The sequence below is a fragment of the Peromyscus eremicus genome, chromosome 4 (genome assembly GCF_949786415.1).
Source record: "Peromyscus eremicus chromosome 4, PerEre_H2_v1, whole genome shotgun sequence".
NCBI lineage: Eukaryota > Metazoa > Chordata > Mammalia > Rodentia > Cricetidae > Peromyscus > Peromyscus eremicus.
In genome coordinates this window covers 15,206,809-15,234,287 of record NC_081419.1, presented here as the reverse complement: position 1 = coordinate 15,234,287, position 27,479 = coordinate 15,206,809, and the positions used below count along the sequence as shown (strand labels likewise).

Below are 27,479 nucleotides of genomic sequence, written 5' to 3'. Positions count from 1 at the left end.
ATCTGGCTGCGGAGGCAGGACCTGGGGTTCATGTAGCCTAAATGATGGCAGCTCTGTTGTTTGCTGGTAAGTAGAGCCAGTCACTTTAGGTAGGGGGTGGCAGGCCACATGAGTCAGGGAGGGCAGGTGCTGCCTGGTTCTGGTGATCCTGTAGCATTGTTGATAACTGTGCACTTGGGAAGAACACCTGCTAGAAGGAACAATCTGGGAGGGCATGTCTGGACACCCTATAGACCTCCTGAAACTGGCCAGGATCCCATAGGTGTCACCTACACAGTGGATCAACCTCCCTCTCCCAACTAGGTTGTGAGCTTCCTGAAGGCGGGGCTGGACTCCAAATAGCCCTGGAGGCCACTCCAAAGAGCTGTAGGCACAGAGTTACCTCGAGTGGGAAGGAACCGAGGCTTGGCAAAAGCGCAAGAGGAGCCCTGGGCGCCTGGCAGGCCACGCCCCTAGAAATCCACTAGAGACCTGAGGGTGGAACCATTTTGCTACTTTCTGGCAAAGGGGCCCGAACCCGGGCTGCAAACCATCACGTGGGCCGTAGTCAGGTCATGTGGTCTGAAGGCCAGCACGTGAAGCAGAGAGTCAAGCACGAGGAGGGGCGGGGCAAGCCCGGCACGAGGTGGGCAGGCGTGAGGCGTGGGGGTGGCGAGCCGCTTGCTTGCGTGAGAGTGGGCCTCCCGGTGCTGGGTGGATGCGGTGCTCCTGAGGGTGGGCAGAGTGTGGGCGAGAGGGGGGGGGACTGGCGGGCAGAGCTCGGGGCTATCTGTGGCTTCCGGGGTGTTGCCTCCTTCCCTCCAACTTCGTGCCAATGGCGTCCAGCGGCCAGGAGCGGACCTCCGAGGACTGTGGCGTCTCCGGCATCACGGGATGCAGGTAAAGCGTGGACAGACGGACTCTGAGAGAGTCGGGCCCCAAGGCCTTGCCTTGCCCAGGGGCTACTTACTGTCTTCACCCTGCCTGGCACAGCGGGGCAGAGCGCCCCACCTTGGCGTGGAGGGCTGGGGGGGAGGGGTCATGAGCTGGCCAGGTGGTGTTCCTTGACGACCCCGGCCTGGCCGCCACTGCCTTTCAGACGTCCACCCCAGATGCCTTGGTTCTGCATGTGGGGCGCCGGCGGCTTTTGTGGGGTTCACAGGTGGTCTTGGCTCCGTTCTCTGTAGCAAGACTCCTCAGCCTGAGACCCGGGACAGCTTACCGACTCCCTCCCAGGGCTCAGGCCCCCGCACAGTTCCTGTGGCTGCAGCAAATTGTGGCTCCTGCCTTCGGAGGAATGTGATCAGCGAGAGAGAACGCAGGTGAGGGCGGCCTCAGGATGGACAGTGCTTCAAAGAAAGGGGTGGAGGAGTTTAGGGCTGTGGTCTAACCAAGTGCTACCCATCTGGACCAACCGGGATTACCACCAGATCCCCAGGTAGACTCAGCCCTCGTGGAAGGAGGGCAGGGGCGCCACTACAGCGACTTTGGTGGTCCACAGACTAGTGTACTCAGGTTCCTCTAGAGGCTGGACTCCTGACTTGGATTCACCCCTGCACATTCCAGAACAGAGCTGCCTCAGGACTGTGCCCTCATTTTAGAGTTACTGTGTGTCACAGTCCCAAAGGCTCAGGCTGCTGGAGGGCTGACCCTGCTGCTCCGGAGGCCTGGGGGCTGCTCAGTGATAACTTGCAGAGGCTCTTTCCCCTTCTGGTGAAGGCTAGACCTTTTTTGCTTGTCTGGAAGCAGGAGGCGGATCTCCTTGAGCTGTGAGCGCCTGCGGGCTCTGCTGCCTCAGTTTGATGGCCGGCGGGAGGACATGGCCTCCGTCCTGGAGATGACTGTGTACTTCCTTCAGCTTGCCCACAGTATGGCTCCTGGCTGGGAGCAGCTCTCTGTGAGTTGTAAGCAGGTGAGCCTTGTCAGTGTATCTACTAGGTGATGTCCTTGTTCAGGGGCCCCCGCGTTCTCCTTGCCCCCTTGGCCCGTCCTTCAGCCCAAAGTGGCCACACATGCCGCACCCCCAGGATCCATTCAAACCGTGCCAGTTAGTATTCTCCTGAGAGGGGCAAGTGTCCACTGTCTCTTCCCAATACTGTTGATTGATTAGTTGCCCATATGTGATGCCAGTGTTGAGAGTTTCAGGGTCTCCAGATGCCCAATTCTGGCCAAGAACACTTAACTTAGACTTCTACCCTTTGATCCCACGACTGCTGCCTGATTCTCGTCCCATGTCCATTTGTCGTGCCTGTTCTGATGACGTGGGGCGCTGTGGCCAAGCCCCTGGGTGGATACAGCCTGACTCAAGAGCGGAGAGGTGTTTGAGGAGTGAAGCTCAGTCCCTGTACCTCCTTTCCCTGTTCTGGGCCCAGGCCAAACTCAAGGGGCTCCCTGGGCATCCCTGGGTATGTGATGGGGAGGCTGGGCTGAGGGCAACAGCTTCATCACTGCGTCGTCGTCCTCCCCTCCCCCCCCCCCCCCCGAGCTTCTGGCTGGTTTGTGTGTATTTAAACTCCAGGTTCCTCAGCCTTCCCAGGAGATGTGGCACCTGTGGCAGGGGGATGTCGTGCAGGTGACCCTGGCCGATCAGAGTGCAGACAGCAAGCCGGACTCCGGGATAGCAAAAGCATCTGATGCGGCTCGGTTAGTGTCCCCGCAGCCCACCCTTGGGCTCTGAGCTACGTCTGAACAGTAGTATTCAGCTTCATAATAGTACTTCACCCCTCACACACCTTTGACGTCACTGTTCATGCTCAGAGAGTCTTTACGATGGTCCCTTGAGAGTCTGCTGGGACAGTCTTGCACAGGGTGATCTGGTCAGCAGACTCTCGACACTGGGAAGAACGGGGGTTACTTGATTCTTCTGCTCTACGGGGCTCTGAGCTCCTTCTTAACGTCTTATACTCTTTCAGAGTGCAGGACCCCCCATGCTGTGAGATGCTGGGTATGGACCAGAGCCAAGCCCTGGGGAGAGTGTCAGAACTGCTGGAGAGACCCTCCTCCCCGCTTGGTAAACCCCAGAGCACGTTGTCATGGTTGGGCCAGGTGACCTCTGACCCTGAAATGGTTGGCACTGTTGCTGAAGGGGCTGCCCTTCCTGTGCCCAGAGTGTAGCAACAGCTGGGCTGTCTGACCTCTGCCTGTGTGGAACTGGGGTGACTCTCAGGCCCGCAGCCTTTCTAGCTGTACCTCCAATGCATGAGGTTTTGTTCCCCGATGCCAAGCCCTGGTCAGTAGGTACCAATGAGTCACCGGGGGAGGGGGTGCCTCTGAAGACAGTTTACACTTGCCCTTCCTGGCTGTTCTGTCTCCCATCATGGGTATTTGCCTTGTCTAGAAGTCTCGTGGCTGGGCAGGACTTCTAAGCAGCCACATATGTGGGGGTCATGGGGATAGGCAGCTGGTCTGAGGGAGGAGCTCAGGGTCCCAGGGGCAGTGCTGAGGGAAACTCCTGATTTGAGTCCATCTGAGAGACCCAAGGCCTGGGGACTGCCTTCTCCAGGAACCTGACCTGACCTGGGCTGGGCACCTGGTTTTGGACACTCCTTGCTTGAGTCCCTGTTGTGAGTGCTTCTGGCTTTCACATGTACACACCGTACGCCAGTAGCCTGGCCTGAACCGTGAGAGCTAACCTTTCTTCTTTCCATTCAGAGCCTTCCAGCTTGAGTCCCGGGCTCTCACCCTGGCTTCCTCACTCATGGCAGTTAGCCACCCCCCAGACGAGCGACATCATTTCTGGTGGGTTGCACCCCGTGGGATCCCTGGCCAGGGACACTGAATCTCCAGGCATGCTGGCTGAGGAGGCCAACTTGGTCCTGACATCTGTGCCTGATGCCAGGTGGGTGCGTGCGTGCGTGCGTGTCTGTCTGTCTGTGTCTGTGTGTCTGTCTGTGTCAGCCGTCACTTGCCCGCCTTCAGCCCGGCACTAGTCGGTGCCTTTCTCTGCTTCTGGAAAATTCTGGTCCTGACTTCTACCCCACATTGAGAGGAGGCCCAGGCAACAGGCCCAAGCCAGACTCGCCATGTGGCTTTCTGATAATGTGTTTCTAAAACATTTTTGTCTCCTAATTGTCTTTTGTTTGGGCTGATGATGAAATAAATTTGTGTTTGGGGAGCACACACCAGCTGGGGTGTGGGAGGCAGAGGGAGGGATGAGGCCGTGGCTGGAGAAGCCAGCACAGATTTCTGTTCAGCAGAGCCCTGTGGCTAGCTAGGGCCTGCACCCTGAGGCTGTGGTTTCTACACTTGGTCCTGGCGGGCAGGCTCAGCCTCCGTGGAGTCTCAAGTGCCTTTGCAAGATTGGGATTGGTTTCTGTTGAGTCTCTGTTGCCTAGGTGCACTTGTGGCCACTAAGGGCTCTTCTCATCCCCAGATACACCACAGGGGCAGGGTCCGACGTGGTGGATGGAACATCCTTTCTGCTGACCACCAATCCTGATTGGTGGTTGGGTGAGTGGGGCTCTGAGTCCAGGCTGCCTTTCCCCACACCGGCCATGGCTCTGGGGCCTGAGTCCAACCTGACAGGACCAGGGAGACTGTGCCCAGGCCTAGCTTGCTCTCTGACCCAAGGTCCCCAGGTCGTCTCCCCCTCCTTGTCTGGTGATGGTCAGATGACTGGCAGGGACAGAGGTAAAGTGTGACATGTGTGACTGCATGGGCACATGTGGAAATGGCTGTGTGGAGTCCTGGATGTTTTCAGTAATGTTCCCAGGTCAGCTTCCCTGGGCCACCAGGACATCTATCTGGTAGACAAGGCATATGTTGTGTGTCCTCACTGCCCTTAGGGTCCAGTGTTGAGGGAACACAGCCATGAGTGGTTCTGCCATGAGTAGATCTCCTAAGCGCAAGAGTAGGATCACCAGGGTTGGGCTCATCCCACCTCCCTGGGAGGAGAGAGACAGGTCCACAGAGGGGCAGAGGGCTTGCAGAACGGACCAGCTGGTGGCAGCCTGGGAGCCCCTATGCTGGGACCAGCCTGCTGCTAGTGTCTGGGGTGCGTGCCTGCCGTTCTGACGTTCCCTTTTCTTCCAGGGTCGGTGGAGGGCAGAGGAGGTCCATCCCTGGCCATGAGCAGCCCTATGGACAGGGCAGAACCAAGCTTCATGGGAGACCCTGAGCCCAGTTCCCCGGATCTCCAGCCTGGCCCCCTAGAGCTGTGGGGCTTGGATTTTGGCAGCCCTGGCGTGGCCCTGCAGGATGAAGCAGACAGCCTCTTCCCTGACCTTTTCCCCTGAGAGTTTAGTTGTCAGCTTGGTGGGGGAACAGGGCAGTACAGGGGCAGTACCGTGCCCCTGTCCCTTGCCTGGGTGTTGTATTTTGGGTTTCGTTTGCAGCTGCGGTCTAATTTGAGGAGGCTGGCAGGGAGGGCTGTGAGTTGTATTAAAGAGGAAAGTGGTTTTCCTGGCAGAAGCAAAATTTCTCTGGCTTTTGAGTAATTAATCCAATTCATTGGGCATATTGCCCCAACTCCATTCAGAGCATAGGCAGCTGCCTGAGAGATTCTCAGCTTGGTAGGATCCCTAAATAACCTAGTTCTGTGCTAGAGACTAGGTGCCATTCTCCTCCTCCTCCTCCTCCTCCTCCTCCTCCTCCTCCTCCTCCTCCTCCGGGTCAGGTGTTTGGATTGGGTGGGGCCTTTCAAAGGGACCCTGGTGTCTTTCCTCCCAGTGCACCATATCCTGGGGAAGGGCTGGTCCCCCCTTTACTGCTGGTCACCTCTGTACTTGTACATGGGCTCTTGGGGACCCTCCTTGTCTGCCCACACCCTGCACACTGGGCTGCTCTGGGTAGACTGGAGATTAGCACCGGTCTCCTGTTCTGCTCAGGCTGGGGGCTTGTCCAGCTCTCTGCATCTGGAGACAGCCCCCAGGGCCCTGGGACTCCCTCCCCCTTATCAGTCCCTGTTCTGGGGCCAGAGCAGCCCAGCCCGATTCTTCCAAGAACCTCGAGTGTGAGATGAGAGCTTCCACCAGGCTGCCCCCACAGTCAGTGGAATGTTCCATTCATTGCCATGAGTCACTGCAGACAAAGGCTCAGGAGCAGGTGGCGTGGGTTGGGGACTGTGAGCGCTGAGATCATCACACATCCCAGGAGCTCAGGGGCACGTGGTAGTCCAGGAGGGCCTGAGCGCTGCACCACTGTGGTCCAGGTGGGTGCTGAGCAGAGCTGTCCACCGCCACCCCCAGGACCTCGCCACCACCAGCCGCCACCAGCTCCCATGGTTTACAGGGCTGAAGGCCTTGGTCAGAAAAGAGTGACTTCCAGGTTCCTGACTGCCAATGTGCCAAAACCACCTCAGGTCTCTCAAGCACAGGGATTGTGGCCTCGCTTTGGTTGTCTACTGTTTGAGCTTATCAGTCAACTCCAATTGTCTGAATTCACATATCTTCTAGAAGAATGCACATCTGTATGTGTGTGTCTCCATGGGTGTGCTTGTGTGCATACTATGCATGCTAAGGCAGACAGGCATGTGTGTTTGTGTGCCCATATAGGTGTGTATGCATTTGTGTGTGTGTGTGCATCCATGAATGTTGGTATGTGTGTTTGCCTTTGTTAGGGTATGCATGTATGCTTATGCCCATATATGGGGCATAATGTGTACACATAGCAGCCATGGGATGAAAGTCTTTGGAGGCACAACGTCCATGTCTGCCCTGCTGTGTGACTGCTCCCCTGTCCTTGGACATGGCCCACCATTCACAAGCATGTGGCCTTAGACTGAGCCAGGGTTCTGACCTCCTGCCGTTTCTGGTTTTGTCAGCCTCAAGGAAGGTCATGGAAGAATTAGCTGTCTGGGTCCTACTCGCCCCTCTCAGTAGATAGACTGGATGTGTTCAGCCGTCTCTGCAGCCAGTCCTCTCTTGGACCTCTTAAACCCTGGGTGCTACTGTGGTTAAGTGTGTGGTCTTACCCGTGGCACCTGAGAGAGGTGGTCTCTTCTTCGGAACCAGTGCTAAGAATGAGCCTGAGGCCCAGCCTGGCTTGTGGGCAAGAACAGTAACAGGTCACAGACCCTGCTCAGGTGGTGGGAGACCACAGGGCTTGGGACTGAGGGCAGTCTTCTCTCAGTAGTACTTCAATCCAGGAGAGTTGAGAACATCAGACCCCACCCCACACAACATAGGAAAGGGCTCCCTGGCTCGGGGCCTGGCCATGGTGTCTACTGCAAGGCTCTGGGTGCAGGTGTGGTTCCCTGTGCTGCCACACCTCTTTTTTTTTTTTTTTTTGGTCCAAATTATTGCTCTGGCTAGCTGAGATTGCAGTAGGTCCCCATCCAGCTGCGTTTAGGAGGCTGTGAACAGCCACCCCAGATACTTTTGCTGGCGGTTCTGGGCCCCAGCCCACGTAGGCTGCTCCAATACTGCTCCATTTCCTCCTGCATAACCCTACAGCTTCTGCTCAGAGCATCCCAGGCCCCAGCATCCCCGCTCTGTGCAATGACCGCCCTGCCTGGGGCAAAGGGCCCACCTGCCTGAAAGCTGGATTCTGGTGTATTACAGTCCGGTTTCGTTCCTACCACCATTATCTCCCAATGCCCTGCAACTACGGCGCCCCCAAAGCTTGGGGGCATGCAGTCTGGTGGCATGAAGGACACACAGCAGGGCTGCCTACTCTGGGTTTTCCTCAGAGTGATGTCTCAGTGGGAATCCCAGTGGGGTGGGCAGGGGGCCAGCACTAGAATCATACTTCACAGGGGAGCCAGGTGTCATCAGCAGGTGCTGGTTATGATCACCCTTCAGACCCCGCATGAAACTGTTCCTCAAACCTTTCAGACTGCTGGTTTCCTTTGGAACCGCAGTGCTCAGGCTGTGGTTTGAACAGCAGAGCCTGTGTGTGTTTTCAGCCTATTCGGGGGAACTTATTAATGCCTAGAGACTCCATGACAGAGGCCTGTGGAGGGGCTGGCACTTCTCTGTCCATGGGGCCTCAAAACTGTTTTGAAGAGAGCCTGTGTGCTTTGTGTCAGATGAGGGGAGCTGGGTCATGTGACAGCACTCAGTATCTGAGGACCTTCTGCAGGGTCTTGGCAGTCATGGGCTTCAAGGCTGGTTGTGGGAAGGGGATTTAGGGCACTTAGAAGTGTGTCTCATCTCCATACCTCTCCAGCAACTTCACACAGTTCTTTGAAACTACACCCCTGCTTTTGTGAGGCCCACGTCCTTGTGCATACATTTCTGGAGCTCAGAAAGGAGGGGTGAGGTAAGACCCTGGTTTGCCTATGTTCCTCATGCAATTGAGAGATCCCCACAGGAACAGACATCTGAACCTTTGGAAGGTCGGGGTGTGTCCTTTGGCAGAGGAGTGAGTGTATAGAAATGTGTGTGCATTGTGGGGTATGTGGAGGCATGTGCATGTGTTTGTTGTGGGGCACACCATGCGTGTATGCATGTGTGTGTGCATGTGTGCATTCTGAGCGATGCTTTCCCTTCGTGTAGGTCCTCTTCTCTTGGATGCTGTATTGGGATGCAAGCATCTGATACCACAGATGGAGCTAAATGCTGCATCCTGGTTCCTGGGCCCCAGTTGTCCCTGCTTTCAGGTCACCCCTGGGGGTCATCTTCCAGTGTCCTTGCCCCAGTGCCCCCACTGCTCTGTTTGCAGATCTTCCCACAGCCTTCCGCCAGCAGATGGGTCCCTGAGGTTGCTTGAACAATGGTCTGTGGGCTTGTGGCATTCACAGCACTTTCCAGGGGGCTCCAGTGGCACTCTTGGCTGCAGGATGGCCTCCAATGGTCAGTGGTCACAGAGGCTCCAGGAATGACTCTCCAGGCTGCAGTGTGGCTTCCAGGGTGGTAGCTCCCTGGGTTCTTTCTGGTTTTTACAGATGTGTTAGTCAGGTGATATGGCCAGCCACCAGGAAGTCTGTGGTTCTTCCGAAGCTTTTGCCTTAACGGGCTGGGTTCTCCACGTTGCTGCCTGTTGCCCCTGTATTCTCCTGGTCCTTTCCTGATATGTGGCCCTGGTTTAGCCTCTCAGCCAAGGGAGGCAGCTCTATGTGTGGACAGTGACAGCGATGCCCTGGAGCCCAGCTGGGCTGCCTTCTTCATGCAGGACTCTTCAGTCGGGCTCTGGAGGGTGAATGACCACAGTCTAAGGGGAGGCAGGGGGTGATGCTTTATCCTGACGGATGCAACAGGCCCTGAGCTCTCCATGGTCATCTTGTCAGGAACTCCCTGGCAAGGGCTGCACCTGAGAAGGTCCCCTCCCTCAGCATGACTGCCACCACCCACCATGGAACGCAGTAATTAGCACCCTGGCACCTACCAAAAGAAGTTTCTGTACCTCCAGCTCCCAGGAACAGAATGTAACAGCTGCTGGGGTGGACAGTCTGTCTAGGTAGAACTAGCCAGCCAGCACCTTTAGGCTGGAGCAGAAGATGACGTCGCCAGCCCTGTCCCGAGAGCCCCAGTGTGTGGACCTTTGTGCTTGGCCGCCCATGCAGGGTTTACTTCATTTCACTCACCCCCATGCTTTGTGGAAGTCACAGGGCAGGAGACAGGATGTCAGGCCTCAGGAGCTTTTAGGATGGCGAACTTGATTCTGCCACAGTTAGGGAGTGCCTGACCACAGCAGATGGTTGCTAGGGGTACCCGCCTCTGAGGCAGGTGGTCATGAGGCAGGTGGTCAGCCTGGGGTACCTGCTCCTGAGGCAGGTGGTCAGCCAATGGTACCCGCTCCTGAAGCAGGTTAGTCATGGGTATCCGCCACTCAGGTAGGTGGTCAGCTATGGCCACCCACACCTGAGGCAGGAGGTCAGCTGGAGTCCAGTCCACATCCTCACTAGCTCATACTCAAGGCAAGTGATTGTTCCAATGGCCCTGCAGTCTTGCCTTAAAGCTGTGGTCCCCAGTCTCCAACCTGGGCTTTTCTAGACATGACCTCAGCTCGTGCCACCCTGCAGCACTGTGATCAGAAGCACTGATCTGTGAGACCGTCTTCTAGACTGACTTGGGCCTGCTGGTGGCTCTTGTTTTATTTTGAATAACTCCAGGAGTGTTCTCCCTCTCTCCGCCCGTGTATGTGTGTGTGTGTGAGTGTGTGTGTGTGTGTGTGTGTGTGTGTGTGTTGCACTCTTGTGCTTGTGTCCTAGACAACCGCTCAACAGAGAGCAGCGTGACCTGCCGCTGAGCGCCTGGTGGTCACATCACTTGACATTGCGGCTGCTACACAAGGACAGAGACTTCCGCTTGCCCAGGCCCTCAGCATCCTCAGCTCGGCCACTCACTGGGCACTTGTTGAAGCTGTCTGCTGCCAAGTGCAGCCCAGCAGTTCCACCCTCCCGATCACACCCCGCTTCCCCAGCGGAACCCCTGTAAAAGCCACCTCGCTGCTCCTTACAATTTTACATAATTTGCATAACGCTTTACTTTTGTTCTGGCTTTGGAATTTATATAAACATCATATAGGGCAAATTCTGATACCAGGTTTCCAGTGCACTTTCTTGTTTGTCAGACTCCCCCCCTCCCTTCCTCCCTCCCTCCCTCCTTCTCCCCCTCCCTCTCTCCCTCCCTTTCTCTTCCTTTTGCCTGAATGCTTGCTTTTTTCTTTTTGAGAGTGTGTTATTATCCTCGGGTGACCTCACACTCACTCAGTAGCTGAGAGTGACCTTTGCTGACCTTTCTGCACCCTCCTCTCCAGTGCTGAGCTTACAGGTACCTGCACCACACCCAGTCTGTGCAATACTGGGGATCAAACCCAGGGCCTCGAGAATGCTAACTGAGCAGTTTGCCAACTGAGCTATCTCCCCGGCTAATCCACACTTTTTGCTTTTTTTGTTTGTTTGTTTAAAGAGACAAAAATTTCTCTGTGTCCTGGCTGTCCTAGAACTCGCCTTGTAGACCAGGCTGGTCTCAAATTCATAGAGATCCACCTACCTCTGCCCCCTGAGTGCTGAGATTAAAGGCATGGGCCACCATGCCTGGTCCAACCCACACTTTTAACTTTCACTTTTTCTGAATTTGTGTTTTGTGATTGGTGTAATAATGTCTTTGGGCTTTTTATGTTGAAGCATGTGTCAGAATTTTGTGTTTTGTTTTTTTAGATTTATTTATTTTATTATATGTGTATGAGTGTTTTGCATGTGTGTATGTATACCTGTGCACCACATGCATGCAGTGGCCACAGAGGCCAGAAGAAGGGGACAGATCTCTGGAACTGGAGTTAGGAGTAGTAGTGAGCTGCCATGTGGGTAACTCCGGATAGCAAACCCTTATCAGATGTGATTTGCAAATAGTCTCTCCTATTCTGTGGGTTGTCTTTTAATTAGTTAATGTGTGTGTGTGTGTGTGTGTGTGTGTGTGTGCTCACACACGTGTGTGTGACACCACACATGTGGAGGTCAGAACTCACAGAAGTTGGTTTTCTCATTTCGCTCATGGGTCCCAGGGATGGAACTCAAGTTGTCAGGCTTGGCAGCAAGCTCCTTTACCCACTGAGCCATCTGTGGTTCCAGCTTCCTTACTCTGTCTTCGGGATCCCTTGAGGCCTCAAGCTCTCAGTTGTGTGACATCCAATTTGTCTTTCCTGTTGCCCATTCGAAACCTCTTACAAACCCAGCATCACAAGCTTTCCCTCTGTTGTTGTCTAAGGATTTGATAGTGTTAGCTTTTGTGTTTAGGCCTGACTCATTCTGAGTTTGGGGTGAGGTGGGGAAAAGTGTCCCCTTCATGCCTATGGATTGGGGTTTGGGTTCTCCTGGTGTTTGTAGATTTACCTGTTGGCTTATTTCACCACTTGTGTTGGTTTATTCTGTGTGTGAGGCCAGCTCCACCTTTTACAGGGTTCCTATGAGGAGAGAGGCATACGGAATTTGTAGATAGAAAGACAGCAGAGAGGAGACAGACAGAAACACAGGATAGCTTCGGGAGGACCCGGATCAAAATCTACCAGCCCCTTCTGGCTCTTCAAAAGGGCTTTTTAATAACAATGCCAAGGGGCAAGGCAAAAGACCTCCTCCTTGCTAGATCAAAGCACACCACACAGCCAAGTGCAGACCCTTCCAAAAACCTGGTAACCACGCATGTGGTCAAGTCATCTCCTTATGCAGCCCTGCTGGGTAAAGCAAGCTCAGATCTCATTAGGAAACCTCTGTGGGCTCCCACAAGTCTGGGCTCCCGGCTCTGTTCCAAAGGTCCAGGCATTTGTCTCACCAGCACCATACTGCTTTGATCACTGTAGCTTGGTAATATGCTCTTTCTGTTTACATGGTTTTTGTTTTTTGTTTTGAGACAGGATCTCTGTACCAGACTGGCTTGGAACTCACAGAGATGTGCCTGCCTCTGCCCACTGAGTGCTGGAATTAAAGGCATGCACCACCAAACCCAGCTTGTAATATACTTTGAAGTCAAGGTGTTTTCCTTTTTTTAATTTTTATTTTTTAAGGATTTTTGTGATTGGGCCCCTTGGAATTCCGTAGAAATATTGGGATGAAATTTTATACTCCCCTAAAGAAAACCCTCCATTGGGATTTTGACAAGGACTGAAATAAAGCTGCATGTCACTGTGGTGTGCAACTATCAATAGTACCGAGTCCCCAGGTGGTAGAGGGCTTCTGTTTGGTTATTCTGTCTGCAACATTCTGTGGCTTCAGTGTCCAAGACCTGGCCTTCCTGGTTAAAGTTGTTCCTCATCATTTCTGCTGCGGTTGTCTCTTAAGTTGTGTTCTAACTTCCATTTGGGGTATTTTCTGTTAATGCTCAGTGAGTTTCGAGTGTTGTATGTCTGCGGTGGTCCTCTCCTAGTCAGCTTCAGCAGTTCCCTTGACCAGAGTTATATGAGGGAGTCTCGGGATGGCCTCAATCAGATGGGCCTGTAGGACGAATTGAATGTAGGAGGGCACAGCCTACTGTGGACAGTGACATTTCTGGGCAGGTGAACCTGGGTTGTATACGGATGCTGGCTAAGCAGGAGCCATCATGAGCAAGCCAGTGTGCAGTGTTCCTCCATGGTTCTGCTTCAAGCTCATGTGCTGAATTCCTGACTTCCCTCAGCGATGAACTATAATGTTGCAGGCACTGGAGAGATGCTGGGATACATGCTCGCTCTCAGTTGGCCACAGAGATCTGTGGAGTACTCCAGGTCTGAACGGGAATACTGGGAGCTGCCCAGGGTGTGTGTTCTCTCTCAGCCGGATGGGTTTAGATGTGTGGAGCTCCTGCACATTGAATGTTCATGTTACAGTTACTGACTTTTTAGCTAATCACTCTACAGTTGTCTAAATAATGGAGCCGAAGACACCAAGTCTTGATGGATAGTACTCTGAAAAAAAAAAATGTGACTTTGTATGCAAAAAGCATCTGAAGTTGATTAAATCAGGGCCTTGAGATGACCCCGGATGGCCTGGACCGGTCCTAGATGTGATCTGAGGAGCGCTTGCAGGAAGAGGCAGGAGGTGTGTGTGTGTGTGTGTGTGTGTGTGTGTGTGTGTGTGTGTGTGTGTCATAGTAGGACTGAGGAGCATGTGCAGAGAGCCACCTTGGAAGCCCCTTCTGCTATCAGCACCCCTCTAGGATGGCCCATTGTTACAGTCTATGAGCCCACATTGGTGTGTCACTGTCGCCCATGGCTGCTGTCAGTCTTGAACTCCCTGTAGGTATGATGTAATGATGTAATGTAATGATGACATGCCTGCCACTCTGGTATCAGATAGGGCAGTATTACTGCTGCAAAGGTCACCTGTGTTCCACTTGTTTGTCCCTCCCTCTCCCCAGCCCATGGCAACCACATCTTTTCCCTATCTCCACAGTTGAGGACAGAGGGGATTTGGCACCCAGAGAAGCAGGTGCTGAGGACGTGGACTGACATCTTGTCTTAAAGGCTGGGGAGATGATGCAGCTACCACCCAAGGGATGCCTAGGCCATAGAAACTGGCAAAGGAGGGCATCCCTGCCTACACCTGAGTTTCCCCAGGGTGACTGACCAGGATATCCCTCTAGAGCTGCGCAAGAACACATTACCATTGTTTTCAGATTGCAGTCATTTGCTGTCCCAGCCCGGGATGAGAAGGCATTTACCAAGAGAGAAGTTAGTCTTGGAGTAACCGTGAACTGCTCTGGCCCTTTCTTGGGACCCTTGGTTTCTTCTCCACCTGACGCTCATTTAAAGGCACACACGGTGGCAACGTCTCTGACTTCGATCAGGCCTGCCCACCTGGCGAGTCCTGTCTGAAAGCCTGTTTTCATGGTTGCCGCACTTCTTACCATTCTGCCTAATGTGGCTAGCTGGTAATGACCCCCACAGATACCCACATCTTAGACCCTGGAGCCTGTGAAAACTCTTACACGGCAGAGGAGTGTGGAAACATGACCGTGTAGGATCTTGAGATGAGGAGGGTGTCATAGCTGCACACCTCCATTTCTGGGAGTCTCTCTGCCAGGCCCTTTGTGTGGAGGAAGCAGCTAGCCTTCTCCTTGGCCTATCCAGCAGCACTTTTTAACCCTGCAACTAACCAGGGTCTCCACAATTTCAGGTCAGGTCCAGCATCCTGCAGGCTCCCCAGTACCATCAGCAAGTGGATTCCCCTCAGGGAATCACAGCTGGTGTTCCAGTCCCTGTACTGGCTTGCTAGGCTAGGCTTGTCAAAGATACCAGATCCAGTGATCTTTGCTCTCTGAAGGCCAGGAACACCATTGCAGCCACTGTGGAACTTGAGCTGGCAGCCCTGGCCCGTGCCTGATACCTGAACAGAGGCAGAGGACTCCTCTGCACCTCTCGCCTGCCCCACAGAGCATTACTGGGGTCTCGGGTGGGTGGTGGGCTGCAAGGGGCAGCAGAGGTCCTCAGAGGACCATGGTGTCAGCATCAGAGAAGGGAGAGCGGCCAAGGTCATTAGTAGATGGGCATAGAGACACAAGGGCTCAGTGAGACCTGAGGGTGCTTGTGGCTGGGTCAGACATCTGTCCATCCTGGACCTTGGCTTAGCTGTCCTTTCAATGACATCTGCCAGGTCCTCTCAAGGGACCCATGGGAGCCCCTTCCACCCAGTTAACTAGTCTGAGACTAGGAATACCATACTGGCTCTAACTGGGTGAACTTCTCGGACGGAGCCTGTCTCGGTATGTGATCCCGTGCCTGCTGGGGTGGTCCGCCTGTTGTGCTGACACCTGCCCCCTTCATCCATCTGGGTTCCTGTCATCTGGACAATCCTCCTGACTTCCATCTCTCAGTCCACTGCAGGGAGAAGAGTCACATAAAGATGCATCCCATGCCCCTGCTCTTTTTAAATGCTCTTGGAATTTGGGATTTGAGTTTATCTGATCACTGGTTATTCATATCTCTTCTGGCCTGACTTTGACCTTGACTCATGGGGGGGGGGGGAGTTCCTCTAACTCAAAGTCAAGATAGATCCCACCAGTGCTGAATTCACAGCTTTTTATGCCCTCACCTCCTGCGTGTAGCTCCTCAGCCCGGTGGGGCCAGCTACAGTAACTGCACAGGGGACAGGTGTGGCTGAGAGATGATGGGCATGGGTTGGGCTACCCAGATTCTCTGCTAACCCGGAGCACATAGCTCCTCACAGTGAACTCAGGCCACACGGAAGCAGGTTGCCAGTCTTCACACTCAATGAACTAGATAAAACTCAGAAGTGTCCACCAGGCCTGGTGAGGCTAAGTAAGCTGTTGGAGGCCAGTGCCACCTTGTGGCGGCTCCCAGAGCTGCAGGTGTCAAGCCCTGCTCCACATCTCCTCCTATACCCATTTGACTCCTGATGCTGCTTAGACTGTGACCAGGGGCACCCAAGGTGCTGGCCAGACTGGTGGTTCCTGGATTTCAGGCTGGGCTATTCACTGGCTAAAAATCTGGTTGGCCATCCTTGGCCCCTTGGGTGGCCAATGTGAGTACACAGGAGAGGAAGTGGGGTCTGGGTCCTAAGTGCTCCTGAGTCCATTGCACAGGTCACCAAACTTTGCAGCTAATCATAAGGAGCATGAAGTTCTTTCCAAGAACACAGCAAATGCTGCACACCACGTCTGCTAGCTGCATTTGGAGTTCCTCCCACAGCCTATGTGAAGGCTGTGTTCACGGCTCAAGCCTCGTGGCCTGGCCTGGGGTGCCTGAAGTCTGGCTCCAGTCTGCCAGAGCTGGGGTGTCCATCACTACCTAACATGGCCAACCAGAGATCATGATACCAACCAGAGATTCGTCCCTGCTTGCTGGACATAAACCAGATAAGTGTACACAGCTGCCACAGCCGCTGGCTGAAACAGCTCCACCCCAGGGGACCTTCTGGCTGAGAATACCGAAGTGTCCTACATCCTTACTTCCGCCCTGTCATGATGATCACCTAGGTAAGCCCAACGATGGATGCCACTGGGATAGTGGACCTGCCCTTCCAGCCCTGGTCCTAACTTTACATCCTTCTGACCGTGGGAGCCCTGCTAGAACCCTCTGCCTTCTTGCTTCTGACAGCTCTATCTCCAGTTCCTTGGATGGTCCTTCCTCTGCTCAGAGGCCATGGAACAATGCCAGGCCCACCATCAGCAGAAGGGGAGACATCCTCAGTGTTCCTGGTTCTGCGGACAGTTGGGGCTTACTGACCCAGGGCTGCTGCCTGTGATGGCTTTTCTTGGTTGTCAACTTGACTACATGTGGAATTAACCAAAACACCTATGAGGGATTTTTTCCAAATTAGATCATTAGAAGTGGGAAGACCCACTTTTTTATTCTTTCTATTTCTCTGTGTAGTCCTGGCTGTCCTGGAATTCGCTATGTAGACCAGGCTGGTCTTGAACTCACAGAAACCCACCTGCTTCTTTCTCCTGAGTATTGGGATTAAAGTCAGGCGCCACCACCACCTGGTGGGAAGACCCATTTTCAGTCCAGCTCTTTTGAAGTGGGAAGATCCACCTCTAATCTGGGCCCCACCTTCTGCAGGGAGCCTGTATAAAAGACATGGAAGAAGGAAGCTTGCTCTCTTTGTCTGCTTGCTCTCACTCGAAAGTCCATTCTTTCACTGGCATTGACACCTGCTTCTTTGGGATTTCAGCATATACTGAAGACCAGCTGAGACATCCAGCCTCGTGAACTCAGTGAGTACTGGGTAGACAGCCAGTACTGAACTAGCTGGACCACAGCCTGTAAGGCTTTCTAATAAATTCTGTATACACGTTCCTCTAGAGAACCCTGACTAGTGCAGACTCTGATACTAGGCGTGATTTTAGAGCAACAGAAGTATACAGATAAATTTTTCAAGTGTCTGGACTAGGCTTTCCAGCTGGACACCAGAAGCCTCTCCTGGAAGCTGGGAGAGTACTGAAAGCCCCTGGTGGGAACTGTTTTACAGACTTAAGGAGATAAATGCATTTGATTATCCTGACTCACCAATTGTGAGCGCAATGGATTTTTTTTATTAATTAAATCTTTTCATTTATTTTACATCCCTACCGCAGTTCCCCCACCTGCTTTCCTTCTGCATGCCCCCCATCCATTCCTCCTCTGTTTCTGTTCAGAAAGGGGCAGGCCTCCCATGGGTGTCAACAAAACATGGCACATCAAGTTGAGGTAGTGTGGGAGCCCGTTTTCAGGTTCCTTGTGGCTTTACCCAGCAGATCCGCATAGAGGATGATTAGGACCACGGGCCTGAGTGCAGGTGTCTGAGATGGTCTGCACTTGGCTGTGCTGGGGGAGGAGGTCTTTTGCTCCACCCCTTGGCGTCTCTATAAAAACCCTGGGGCAGAGACAGTTGGGGCCCATTGGAAAAGGTTCCAGGACCTCTCGAGGCTATCCTTTATTTTCTATCTGTTTATCTCCGCAAGATTCTCCGCAATAAATCCTTCTATCTAATATTTCCTGCTGCTCACACTCAAGAAAACTCTGGGGAACTGTGGGGTTGGTGGGTAAATGCCCCACAAGGTAGGACTTGTACCTCCCTTTGTATTGAGGTTGGGCAAGGCAGCACAGTATGAGGAATGGGTTCCTGGCAGCCAGCCAAAGCGTCAGGGACTCCACCGCTAGGACTCTCACAGGTAGACCAAGCTACACAACTGTCACACATGTGTAGAGGGCCTAGGTCGCTCCCATGCAGGCTCCCTCGCTGTCCAGAGTCTGTGAGCTCCTATGAGCCCAGGTTAGTTGGTTCTGTGGGTTCCCTTGTGAAGACCCTGACCCACCCCCGCCATTCCGCTCATACAGTCCTTCCTCTCTTCAACAGGATTCCCAGAGCTGGAAGGAGCAATGGATTTGATGACCCTGGATATAAAACAGTTTGTGGAAAAATAAGGAAAATGATGACACTGATTGGTTGCTCCTAGCATGATAAAACCAACCAACTTCTAACATCTCAGACTACAGTGAAAGATAACAATGAACTCAGTGATAAAACTGACCGACTCTAGACCCACATAAACATCTAAAGTTTTCTAAGTGTGCCTGGAAAGGGAATCTTCTCTCCAGCAGCTACAGAGCTCAAGTTGTGGAAAATCAAACTGAAGTCCTCATTATAAGGTTGGCTGAATTACAGTGAAAACTCAAGACCCACCTCAGAGGGTGTCAGTGGTTAAAGGAGGGGCATTAATTGGTAAAGCATGGGATCCTGTGCCTTGGGATGAGGGTGTGTGTGTGGGGGGGGACCCTACTGAAGCTGAGAACTTTGAACCCTCAGATTCTCCAGGGTTTATCTCACCTGAGGAAGTAATCCCTCCACCCTCAGTAGCAGATGTACTCACACCCACCCCTTGCCTTTTCTGCCTTTGACTGAGGGAATTAACCCTTCCTTGTCTGCCTGCAGACTTACAACCAGACTTAAGGCAAAGCAGGCTCCTGGAGGGGAGATGGGAAGTGTGGTCCATGAGCTGGCGCACTATACTTAATGCACTAAACTTCATGAGTTTGCTAATTCATTCAAGTAGAAGTCTGGGGAATATGTGTGGGGATGGATTTTAAGGCTGTGGGATACTGGTGATGTTGCGGGGCTCCACAGAGAAGACCGCTCAGAAATGGTTTATGAACCTATAGAAAGTCTTTATTCCAGCCAGCTGGTGACTGCATCTGGATACTCAGGACCCAAGTACAATAGTGAGCCTTCCTCAGGGTCCATATTTAAAGCAAGAAAAATCATATCCTGGGTGGAAAGTCCCCAAGATTTCCTTTCCACAACTGCAAGCTTAGCAAAGAGTTACAAAAGCCAAAGTGTGAGATTAGCAAAAATAATGAGGTCAGGATGACCGTTGCAAAGAGCCCACACCATCCTCGAGTTGTTTTCCTTCCCGGAATTGTTTTTCTTACGCTCCCTAACAGTTACTGGCACTTTACTCAGCAAGATGAAGTTGTCCGAGGTGCTAAAACGGAGTCACCATAGTCAGCTTGCAGCCTGTGTCACAGTGGAAGGAACATAAACTGGGTCGGGCAGAGTTTATTGACATGGGCCCTCTGAGTAGAGAGTCTAGGTTTAGTATGGAAGCTCTCAGAGTTAAAAAAAAAAAAAGTGTTAGAGGTTTGTTTGAATGGTTGTCTAAAGCATTTGTCAAAAGAAGGTCCACTGAAAATGAGATGGGGATGCCTGATACCCCTTTGGCTTAGTGTTGATGAAGGGGTTTTAGACTCAGAGATACTGCAATGCTGGAGTGGGTACACTGCGTAAAACCACATCCTCCACAGTGGGAAGGCCCGGAAGACATGCCCACCACAAATCTGATAAGATGCACAATGGTGAGATGGGCACCCACATACCGGAAGAGCTTTGTTGTCTTCCTTTTCCTTACATCAACCTCAGAGCGGAGATGCTGCTGCTCAGGTGGATGAATTAATGCAGTGGGTTGAGCTGGACCTTGAAGTCGCAGGGGCCAGGTGGCAACGGCGAATCTCCAAAGGCAAGGTGATTATCATGATGGGCAGCATAGACAAAGCAATGTCCACAGAGGCCTGATCCACAATGGGCAGCACAGGCAAAGTGAGTTTTATGGGGGCGTGATTCATATGGACCTTTGGTACTGGCTAATCAATCATGGTGTTTCCAGGCATGGAACAGATAAGAAGCCTATGGTGTTTTTATTTGATATATCTAAGCAGAAAAATTCTCAAACAAATGAAAGAGAGGCCACATCAGATTATGGCAAAAGATAGAACTCAGCCTGTGAAACCGATTTCCAGACTTGAGCCAGTTTGCAGACCCAGAACCCCTTGAGTGAAGGGTCAGCCAGGTTCCCCTGAGGAAGGACCTTCATAAAACACCTACTGTCAGCCTTTCTCCAGTCCTTCCTCAGAGGGACCTACAGACTTTACAAGAGTAACTGTACACTAAAGGAAAGGAAACAATCAGATTTTCCAGGGTCTTTGGATACTGGTTCTGAATTGACACTGACCCTAGTAGATCCCAAGAAACACTGTGGCCCTCCAGTTAAAGTAGGGGCTTATAGAGGCCAAGTGATTGACTAATGGAGTTCGGGCTGAAGGCTGACTCACAGTAGGTCCAGTGGGTCCCCAAACTCATCCTGTGGTTATGTCTCTAGTCCCGGAATGTATAACTGGGATAGATATACTTAGAGTTAGCAGAATTCTCACATTGGTTCTCTGACCTGTGGAGTGAGGCTGTTATGGTTGGAAAGACTAAATGGAAGCTTTTAGAGTTGCCTCTTGTAGGGAAAATAGTGAATCAAAAACAGTATTGCATCCCTGGAAGAACTGCAGAAATTAGTGCCTCCAAGGACTTGACAGATGCAGGGGTGGTGGTTCCCACCACATCTCCCCTTAACTCTCCCATCTGGCCAGTGCAGAGGACAGATGGATCGTGAAGAATGACAGTTAACTATCGAGAACTCAATCAGGTAGTGACTCCAATTACAGCTGCTGTACCAGATGTGGTGTCCTTACTTCAGCAAATTAACATATCTCCTGGTACATGGTATATAGCTATTGATCTAGCAAATGCCTTCTTCTCAGTACCAGTCCATAAGGACCACCAGAAGCAATTTGCTTTCAGTTAGCAAGGCCAGCAGTATATCTTTACAGTTTTACCTCAAGGATATATTAACTCCCCAGCCCTGTGACGTAACTTAGTTAGAAGGGATTTTGATCGTCTGTCTTTTCCATAAAATATCACATTGTTCCACTATATTAATGACAATGTATGCTGATTGGACCAAGTGAGCAGGAGGTAGCAACCACTTGGACTTGTTGGTAATATATATGCTCATCAGAGGATGGGAAATAAATCCAACTAAAATTCAAGGGCCTGCTACCTCAGTGAAATTCTTAGGAGGCCAGTGGTGTGGGGCATGCAGAGAGATTGTCCTGTTTCCTTACCCACTGGAAGGCTATGGGGTGAGAACCCATAGGGCAGGAGCAGTCCCAGGATGTGCAGAGACAACGTGGGGACCTGGAGACACTTGGCTATGGGCTCATCTCCTCCATGCTGCCCTCTAGGAGGGGACACAGGTGTCTCGGTGGTTTGCAAGTCTCTGCATGTGCTAGTCCTCTACTTTCTACCATTCTTCAGGACAGCCATTATTCTGATCCCCAATTGTCATGGTCAATATTGTCAATTTACAGGACCTATAATCTGGGAAACAGCACTTGAACATGCCTGTGAGGGAGTTTCTCGATTGAGTTCCTTGAGGTGGAAGACTCACCCTACCTATCCACGGCACCGTTCCATGGGCTGGGTCCCAGACCGAATAAAAAAGACCAAGGGCGACGAGCACCCCAGCTCACTGCTCTCTGCTTCCTGAGTGCGGGTGCAGTGTGACAGGGACGCCCCCGCTGTCACTCCTTCCCCACCACAAGGAGCCATGCTCTTGTGAGCCCCGATAAACCTACCCTTTCTTCGGCTGATTTTGCTGCAGGTACAAGAAAAGTAACAAAGGCACCAACGCCGCTCTCCTCCTCAGCAGGCCTCGATCATGCGGGTGGCTTCCTGCACATCTGTCCCAGCTGTGGTTCAGCACGCTGCACTGAAGGATCCGGAAGCTGGGCTGCCTGGGAGTGCCAGGTACCTTCCACTCACCCCACAGAGCCATTCTGTCTGCTGGCAAGTCCTTCAGAAGGCTATCCAGCCCCCACCTCCCCGCTCCACAGCTGGAGTACTCCAGGACAGACTGACACCCAAGCTATAACTTGAAGTAGCCTTGGGGGCTCCTATCCCAGCAATCACTAATGTGGAGGACTCAGCAGTGTGGCTCCAGGGCAGTTCTACACCACAGAGCACCATGAAAGCTAACACCAGCCAGGTCTGCCCAGCCAGCGTCTTCCAGTGCAGACACTCCTCACTCAGACAGGGCTGGGGAGAGGCTGGAGCCTGCTGCTCCTTCAGCGGAATGTGCCATGAAGTGTGGTCCTTGACCCGGGGGTCTTGGGGGCCTAGGAGGAGCCTGGGCTACCAGCAAAGAGGCAAAACTGAAGCTGATGATAAAGTCTGGGCCAGGCAGTGGGAAGCCAGGCCAAGGCACACCACAGATGAGGGGATGTTAGTTGAGTCAGAGGACAAATATATTCTGGTTTTAACTTTTTATTTGAAGAGGGTTGGAGAAATTGGAGTGATCCCCAGGATTGCCCAGCCACCCCCATGGTAACCCTTGTCAACACCAAGATCAAGTCCCACAAGACACAGATCGGTCAATCCTGCCCTGAGAGGTTTTTCCTGTTTCCTGTGACTGAGGGGTGAGTGTGTGCAGCGAGTAAGAGTATGTGAATGTGTGTGCATGCACAATACATGTTGTGCATATGTGAGTGAGTATGTGTCCTGTGTGTGTTTATGTGCACATGTATGTATATACATGAGTGAGCATGTGTGTACGTATATATGAGCATTTCTGCCTGTGTGAATATGTGAGTATGTGTGACTATGTGTGAATGTGTCTGTATGTATGCACATGTGCATATGGGCATACGTGTATGTGAGTATACATATGTGAGCATATGAGCATGTATATGTGTGTATATATGAGTAATCCTGTATATATGCATACATTGCACACATATGCATGAGTGAGCAAGTGTATGTGTGAGCACATGAGCATGTGCATGTTCCTGTATGCCTGTGTGTGTGAGTGTGTATGCATGTGAATATGTGCATGTGTGTATATGCATGTGAGTGTGTGTGCCTGTGTGTATGCATGTGAGTGTGTGTGCATGTGAGAGTGTGTGTGCATGTGAGTGTGTGTGCATGTGAGAGTGTGTGTGCATGTGAGAGTGTGTGTGCATGTGTGTGTTTGATGCTGAGCATTTTATCAGTTGTGTATCAGAGGGCTGTGTATCCACCACCTCTGTCCTTCGGTAACTGCTCAGCACAGCTGGGACCATCTTGCTGCCCCTTGTAGCCACACTTCCTCCTGTCCCCTGACTGTGTCCTCTCATCTGCCCCCTTTGCTACTGTTTTGCCACTGTTCTCCTTACGCTGACCCGAGACCTGGCTTGCTGCAGTCTGTCACCTGTTGCAGGTCGTGGTCATGAATGAAGCTGCTGAGAGCATCTACGCAGAGCCGCCTGCATGGGTACAGCATTCACATCTCTCTGCTACACGCCCACTAGGGTCGCTGTCAGCCCACACCACCGTAACGTGTTCACTAACACATGGAACAGACTCCTACCCTAGCTGGGCTGCTATCACTAATCCCCCTGGGAGTCTAGTCCCAGACAGAGCTGGTCAGACAGGGCTCAGCCCCCCTGAAGGCTGTCAGGCCTTACAGGCTCTCTGTCTCCGTAGAGCCTCAGGGCCTGTGTGCAGGATCCTTTAAGAGGTGACGCTGGTGCCAGTCTCTGGGATGCTCTGAGGGTGGTCTTTACTACCATGGAGGCCCATTCCCAAGAAAGAACCTCGAAGGGCCAAGTGCCACATCCCCAAACACATGCCTGTCTTCATGCTGAGACCAAAGGAGGGACTTTATTGGCAAGAGTATTCAGACATCGGGTGAGATCAGTTGGGATGCCTGGGTGGCTTAAATATAATGATGGAGGAGGAGATGCAGACACAGACGGTCGTGTGAAGACAGAGGCAGAGAGTAGGGAGATGTGACCACAGGCTAGCATCAGGACCAGGATGCCCAGTGCTGGCTCCGCATTGCCTGGATCTCTGGGCTCTGGGCTGGAAAGTTGTGAGACAGTAAACCCCACGTGCTACACTTTCCTGAACACAGCGTCCAGGGTAGTTCCACAGGGCCAGGTTTCCTGCTCTACTCACACAACGTAAGGCCCCACTGCAACCCTGATTCTGGGAATATGCCACACACAGTCTTCTATAGAGAGCTGTGTGCTCCTTTGCTTTTGCAGGACAACCCAGTAACAGGCAGAGTGTGGGCTCTGAGACATGCTGCTCATGGTCATTCTGGGATGGACCCCCAGCTTCTGACACTGGCTCTATGCTACCCTGTCCAGCTCCCAACGCCCTGGGCTGCCATGTCCTACATTCAGATGGAAATTCACATACCAGAAGGCCTGAGTAGCTCTTCTATCGTCTAGAGAAGCATGCATCTGGAGAGACAAGGGAATGTCAGATGGCTTGCTAAGCCTCCCCCGGACCCCACCCCAACCCTCAAGGCATCTGTGCCAGGCACACCAAGCCACAATGCTGCCTTCTCTGGACCCTTTCTGGGCCAGATCAGGGAACCTACCTTTGTTGGTCAAGTCGATGATATTTTGTGAATTCAGCCTGTATTTTTTGCAGATGTTTACAAATCTTTTCAGGTAAGAACTGTTAAGCACTGGGAGACGTCCTGGGAGCAAATTTGGGACTTTGTGTTGGGGAAGGGTCCCAAGGTGTCATTCCATCACGTGTCTAGGGCCCATGGGAGACCCCCCCCCCACCAGTGGCTGGGATTCCCAAGCAGACAGGGGTCAGGTTACCATAGAGCGCCAGCACATGGGTCTTGGTCCCATTCTTGATGTTCTGCATGTAGAAGGTGATATACATTCTGTAGTCAGTCTCCGTGAGCAGTACCCTGTTTTCTCCCTCATCTGCGTAGAGATAGAGCTGAGCACACCCTCTGCCCCGGCACCCCACCCTCTGCCCCGGCACCGGGCTACCCCACCCTCACTGCTGGGGTGAGTGCCAGCCGACTCATGTAGCTAACGTTAAGCAGGCATTGGAAGGAGTAGGAGTCTGGATGCCCAGTGCTGGCTCAGGAGGAGACGTGGCATGAAAGTGGGGGTAACAGGGTGCCATGGCTCTACCTGTCTGCCTGAAGACGGGCCTTTGTGTGCTGCTTCCACAAGCCTCAGCATAGTGCTCTGCCTCTCTGGTAGTCCCAGGCTAGCGATATCCAGAGAGAGGGCCAGGCTGGGGACCCTTGAGATCCCCCTAGGCTGGGGTGCTCCTGCTTTAGGTTTGGGGTGAGTGCTCACCAGAGTGGGCAAGGCCTCAGCAGAAAAGATTCCTGGCTGTGAGAGCAGGAAGAACAGGGATTCCACTTACAGGCGACGGTGAACTCCCCATCGTTCTCTGTCTTTTCACAGACCATGGTCACAGCTACACATTCTCCGTGCACCCTGGAGGACAGTGAGGGGAGGGACTCAGAGCAAGCACCAGCCCCTTCCCCCTGCCGGGGTCATGACAGGAGGTCATCGAACCCCCAAGCCTAGTACCTTGTTTTCCATAACCACCCCATCTCAGAAGGGGCCTTTCAGCTTTTCTCACGGGGAGGAGCACAGAACCCAGCAACAGGCCAGGGCACCCCCTGATCCCATCATAATGATTCCCGGGGAGGAGCTGGTGACAGTTCACACACTGGCCCGCTGGGCAGGTGTGTGAGTGTATGAAGTTCCGGTAGGGCCTGGGAACACAGTCTCCCCTAGTTTCAGCTTGAGGGGCGGGGGCGGCAATACGCACATGAAAAAGAAGTCAAACTTCAGGCTGCCGTTCCTTAAGGGATTGATGTTCCGCATGAAGACCCTCAGGTCTCCTTTCTCTTCAATGCGTGTCATGTTATCTGAGGCCATGAAAATAGAGTACCAGATCCCGGAAATCTGGAAGGAAAAGCTGAGTGATGGGAATCCTGTAACAGCCCTGGGGCTGCTTGGCCCTCGTGGCCACACTCCTGGGTGAGTCCCTGAACATTAGCTCCAAGCTGGGACCTCCTTTTGCCCTCCCAGCCCTCCCTCTGCCTGATTCCTCCGGGGGCTCCTTCTGCACCCTCTGGCTGCTATCGTGGCTGGGGCTGGGAGAGACTCTCATGGCCCAGACTCCCTGTTTCCAGGTCAAGCGCCCCACCCAGTCAAGGGAGGGCAGGTGCTCTTCATGAAGCCCAGCCTAGCCCCAGAAGGCTTGGCCCACCTTGGCCATGTTGTAGTTCTTCCGAGAAATGGTTTCCCAGTCGAACTGCGCAGCAGCAAGACTCAGCACCAGGCCCAGCACGAGCAGGACTACCATGCTCTCTGGTGGACGGACGCCTTGGCCTGCAGCTCACTCCCTTATGCCCCTTTCTGTTCTGTGATTGACAGCTCTGTGGGAAGCCTGTCCACACACATCCTGTGTCCTGTTGGAAGGCAGCCAAAGGCCCCCACATAACTGTTCACATCCGAGAGCTGGCTGCAGAACCCTCTTGAAGTGATGTGTAGCTGGGCCAGAAAGCAACAGGGGAAGTTGGGACCGGCAGGGTTTGGCCATCAGGTCCCTGGACCCGGGCCAGCCTGCTGAGACCATGAGAGAATCTGAGCCCTTGCTCTGTCTCTCTAAGCTGCGGGGGGGGGGGGGGGGGGGGAAGAACTCAGAGCCCTGTCTTCACATCCTGTCTGGCCTCGGTGTTTATGTTTGAGGGAGTCTGGCTCCTCACCAGCCATGTGCATGGCATGCAGTACGGGCCTGCGGCAGAGCCAGCCACCCCACCTGGAGGATGTCACTGAATGTAGGATGTGGCTCCAAATCTCCAGGAAAAGAAGCTGAATGAGGGGGTCCTTAAGAAGTCAGCCCCTGAGTGACAGTTGAGGGGTCCTGAGAGAGAACAATGTTTTGGACTTTGAGGATACAGTGGTTCAAGCACACAGGGTCAGATGTGTTCCCATCCCAGCTGGAGACTGGCTGTGGGAGGTGGTGGTGAGACGTGTCCCGGAAATGTCGGCATGGCTCCTACAGGTGTGTCGCAGGACTCTGGCTCCCGCTGCCTCCGGCACAGGTGCGTTGGTGGCAGTGGAGGGGAGGCCGGAAGAGCTCAGCCCCCAGGCAATCCAGAGGGCAGACACCCACTGGCTGCCATTTCCCCGCATAGGCAGCTTTGCCATCTCTCTGCCCTGGGCTGATGTGGTCCTGAGAGAGGAAGGGAGCCCAACTGTCCCCGGGTACCTGGCAGGTGTCCAGCATTATAAACCATCATCGAAACTACTCACAGTTAATGTCAATGACAAGTTCTTTGACGTAGAAGCAACCTTTCTGTTGATCCATTTTCCTGTAAATAGGGATGGGGCAATATGACTCCAGTGCTGTTGACTCTCCCTTGCTCCCCAAGCTGTTTCGAGCAAAAGAGCTGTCAATCCAACAACCTTACATATTCCACACTGTTGAGCCCTTTCTCGCTCTAGCTCCCGAGCTTCAGCCCCATCCAAGACTGTCCCAAACTATTGGTGCTTCATCTTGGGGAACT

At 52.9% G+C, this 27,479-nt stretch overlaps 2 protein-coding genes across 2 annotated transcripts; one reads left to right on the top strand and one right to left on the bottom strand.

Annotated features, from left to right (window-relative positions):
• The first annotated feature begins 729 nt into the window (after positions 1 to 729).
• On the top strand, positions 730 to 5,394 carry Sohlh1 (spermatogenesis and oogenesis specific basic helix-loop-helix 1). The gene is made up of 8 exons (XM_059259116.1): positions 730 to 879; positions 1,167 to 1,301; positions 1,729 to 1,891; positions 2,498 to 2,622; positions 2,892 to 2,989; positions 3,631 to 3,817; positions 4,352 to 4,428; positions 5,011 to 5,394. The coding sequence occupies exons 1-8, from the start codon at positions 815 to 817 to the stop codon at positions 5,211 to 5,213; spliced, it is 1,053 nt and encodes a 350-aa protein (XP_059115099.1). The 5' UTR covers positions 730 to 814; the 3' UTR covers positions 5,214 to 5,394.
• Positions 5,395 to 22,175: 16,781 nt separating this feature from the next.
• Positions 22,176 to 26,272, bottom strand: Lcn9 (lipocalin 9). The gene is made up of 6 exons (XM_059258811.1): positions 26,177 to 26,272; positions 25,733 to 25,869; positions 25,319 to 25,392; positions 24,751 to 24,861; positions 24,519 to 24,620; positions 22,176 to 22,324 (listed from the first exon to the last, which is right to left on the bottom strand). Exons 1-6 carry the CDS (start codon positions 26,270 to 26,272, stop codon positions 22,176 to 22,178), a joined length of 669 nt encoding a protein of 222 aa, XP_059114794.1.
• Positions 26,273 to 27,479: the final 1,207 nt, after the last annotated feature.

Coding starts and splice junctions, on each gene's coding strand:
- Sohlh1 (XM_059259116.1), top strand. CDS start 815: ATGGCGTCCAGCGGCCAGGAGCGGACCTCCGAGGACTGTGGCGTCTCC. Junction 2,990..3,630: donor GAGACCCTCCTCCCCGCTTG/GTAAACCCCAGA, acceptor CTTTCCATTCAG/AGCCTTCCAGCTTGAGTCCC. Junction 4,429..5,010: donor CAATCCTGATTGGTGGTTGG/GTGAGTGGGGCT, acceptor CTTTTCTTCCAG/GGTCGGTGGAGGGCAGAGGA.
- Lcn9 (XM_059258811.1), bottom strand. CDS start 26,272: ATGGTAGTCCTGCTCGTGCTGGGCCTGGTGCTGAGTCTTGCTGCTGCG. Junction 25,393..25,732: donor AAGTTTGACTTCTTTTTCAT/GTGCGTATTGCC, acceptor ACTGTCCTCCAG/GGTGCACGGAGAATGTGTAG. Junction 22,325..24,518: donor CATCGACTTGACCAACAAAG/GTAGGTTCCCTG, acceptor TGCCTGGCCCAG/ACTTTATCATCAGCTTCAGT.